General features: G+C 53.2%; 1 protein-coding gene across 1 annotated transcript in view; it reads left to right on the top strand.

Annotated features, from left to right (window-relative positions):
* The first annotated feature begins 2193 nt into the window (after nucleotides 1-2193).
* Nucleotides 2194-3002, top strand: part of CYGB (cytoglobin) — a 13111-nt gene continuing 12302 nt past the window's right edge. The window contains exon 1 of the mRNA XM_009279430.2: nucleotides 2194-2660. Within this exon, the coding sequence (XP_009277705.1) occupies nucleotides 2518-2660 (143 nt within the window). The 5' untranslated portion in view covers nucleotides 2194-2517. The remainder of the gene's footprint in view (nucleotides 2661-3002) is intronic.

Below are 3002 nucleotides of genomic sequence, written 5' to 3'. Positions count from 1 at the left end.
TTCTGGAACAAGTCGCCTCCTAAACCTGAGCCCTCGAGAGCAATAGTCGCAGGAAACCATGGAAACGGGCGGCTGGCGCGTGACAGCGTGTGCCTGCACTCCTGCCCCTGATTTATGTCTCACTCGTCTGGGACGAGACGCAGAAGTTCAGGGCTGTTGGGTTTCGTTTGGGATTTTGAGGCAGCAGAGCATCACCGCCGCTTTACTCACCGTCTCTCGTTTGCGGAGCAGGATGGCACGTGGGAGCGGGGCTGGGCTCCTGCCAGGGCCAGATGTGATGTCCCCAAAGAGGGGGGCAGAAACCTTGAGAAGGCTGGGGGATTTCTCACTTACTTTTCTAATATTTTCTAATATTCTAATATTTCTAAATGGAGACTCTTGAGCCAAGACCCTTCGATTCCCAGTCCGGGGAGCGAGGCGAAGCGCCCGCTGCAGCCAGGCTCACCATGTAGCCAGGCACCAGGCTGTGAGCCCACTATTGACTAAGGCACAAGGTACGAAAGCTTCAAAGAGTCCTTTTCGTTAAACACACAGCAAGTAGTAACTTAACTAATGCTCCACCTAGATTATCGCCTGAGCGTGTCAGAATTTGAGTTTTTTCCCTTTTTGAAAGCGCTAGCGCTGCATTGCAGTTTTGCTCTGGTTTTAAGCTGGGTCTAAGCGCAGCACCTCTTCCCCTGCATTTTTAAGGGAGGGCGATAAGCTTGGCCATGCCATCCTGGGTCCAGAGGGGTTTCTCTGCTGTGTGGTGGCCACCTGGGGACACTGTAGTTAATATTTGAGCTTGGGCTCACGGGTGCTAATCCCAGTGGCTAATGGACAGGAGGCAAATCCAAACTTTAAGCTAGCTGGTGAAAATCTGATGATTTGGAAGCTGTTGGTGGTGTTACTGGTGACCTGAATGATGCCTGACCTCCAGCCGGGTAGAGTTGGCCACGCTGCTCTGTTTGCATGCTGGTGGGTTCGGCAGCTCCCAACTGAGCCGAGCTTTGTGTTCCCGAGCCGAGGAGTTCACGGATGCTTGGGGCTCCCACTCTGTCCCAACGCAAAGTCGATGGGGGACCCACAGTGGGGGACCCGTGGGCAGCATCTTCTCCGCCAGCTCTCGTTAGATCTGCAAGAGCAAATTTGCTGACACCGCCGGTCTGGCTGCTGTTAACCGAGGCTGGTTTTGTGGAGAAATAATAGCTTTTTGCTTCGACAGATCTGCAATAACAAAACTCCAGCCCCCAAAGGGGGCTCAGCAACCCCCCAGCCCCTGCCTGCCTGGGTGTCAGAGCTGCACCCTCAGCCTGTCTGTCCGTCTCTCTGTCTGTCTGTCTGCCCTGCCAGGGTGCGCAGCGGGTGCGGGAGGCGGCTGTGCACACCAGGCTGCTTCTCTTGTCTCTGATCCCCCTCTGGGGGATTGTCGGTTATTACAAGTCTCTGTAGTATTTTCCTTCTCTCTGTGCAAATGGACTGTGCTGCATGTTTAATATGCCGGATTGTCAGGGAGCTGGAAATGGCATTTGGGTAAAAAACAGCCCAAAAGCACACACAGGAAGGCAGCGGGAAGCCTGGCGTGGAGGTGTTCCCGCGCTCCTCGTCCCTGCCGAGACGCCACCAGCAGCAATGCAATCGCAGAACAACAATAATATTGAACAATATTCATTTCATGAGTGCCTTAACCCTGGATCCATTTACAATTGGGTCCTGCCACGAGAAGGGAGAGCAAATTCTTGTCATTAAAAAAGTCCCCGTGGGACAGACCATGATCTTCTTTGGGTGGCAGAGAGATGCCCGTGGGTGGGGGTACCTCGTGCTCCCCTCTCACCCTGGCTCTCCCTGCAGCCCAGACATCAGAGGCGAGTGAGGGTCCGTCCTTCAAAACACAACTGCCTGCAAAATAAGGGAGCGCAAGGGGGAGAGCCGAGGCAGAGCTCAGCGCAGCTAGCGGTTGGGATAACTTTAACTCGGCACTTTGGATTCTGAATTTCCTCTGAGCTGTTTACAAGGGCTGAAAAAAAACTTCCAGCCCTAACCCGCCCCCCCAGCACCGTCCTGATGTTGCCCAGAACATCTCCCTCATCCCTCCCTTTCAGGGAGAAAAAAAAAGGGAAGGAGGGAGGAGTGGGAGAGAGGAGGAGAGAGGGAGAAAGTGAGCTCACGTTCACATATTGGTAAAGAGGCTGGTCTTGCAATGCCTTTGAATATTTTACTTTTAGGCAGTTCCCTATCAGTCAGCCACACACATCCGAGCCGAGCTGAAGCTCACTACAGCCATGGACAGCACTAGGAGATCTGAAATCTAATCGCACGCATCATACCTCCAGGATATTTTTTTAAATTACATATATAAACACGCCAACAGGCAGCCGCGCTCGCACACACACATATACATCCACACGTCGGCAGAGCCGCCAGCACCCGCACGGCTGCTGAGCAAACACCTTGTCTCTTCTCGCAGGATATACCCGCTCACACACATCTCTCTTTATCTCCTCCTGGCTTCCCGGAGGATTGTGCCGACTGTTTTTCATGGAGAAAGTCCAGGGAGAAATGGAGATTGAGAGATGGGAAAGAAGTGAAGAGATTTCAGACGCAGAAAAAAAGGTTATTCAAGAGACATGGAGCAGAGTATATGCAAACTGCGAGGACGTTGGGGTCTCCATACTCATCAGGTATTTAAAAAAACAAACAAAAAAAAGGAAGCAGCAAATCCAACTAAATCTCTTTATAGCTGAGAAAGAGGCAGAACAGTATATATAACTGAACTGAAATGAATGACAGTGAGTGGGGAGCTGGCTGGCTGTATTCGCTGGCTGGGAGCAGGCAGGGTTTCACAGCACTCCTCTGATTTCCACACCTTTGAGCCGGGTGGCGGCGGCGGGGGGAGCGGGGGGAGCTTTGCCGGGGACTTTGCGGGACGCTGTTTCTCTCACAAAGGTCACCTTAGCCCGTGGACGGAGCTGGGGGGGCAGTGGAAGCCGGGGGAGAGCAGCGCCAGGCTCCGCTCGCCGGGC

The sequence above is a fragment of the Aptenodytes forsteri genome, unplaced genomic scaffold (assembly GCF_000699145.1).
Source record: "Aptenodytes forsteri isolate BGI_AS27 unplaced genomic scaffold, ASM69914v1 Scaffold243, whole genome shotgun sequence".
Lineage (NCBI taxonomy): Eukaryota > Metazoa > Chordata > Aves > Sphenisciformes > Spheniscidae > Aptenodytes > Aptenodytes forsteri.
Note: the sequence above shows the minus strand (reverse complement) of the source record. Positions and strands in the feature narration are given on the sequence as shown.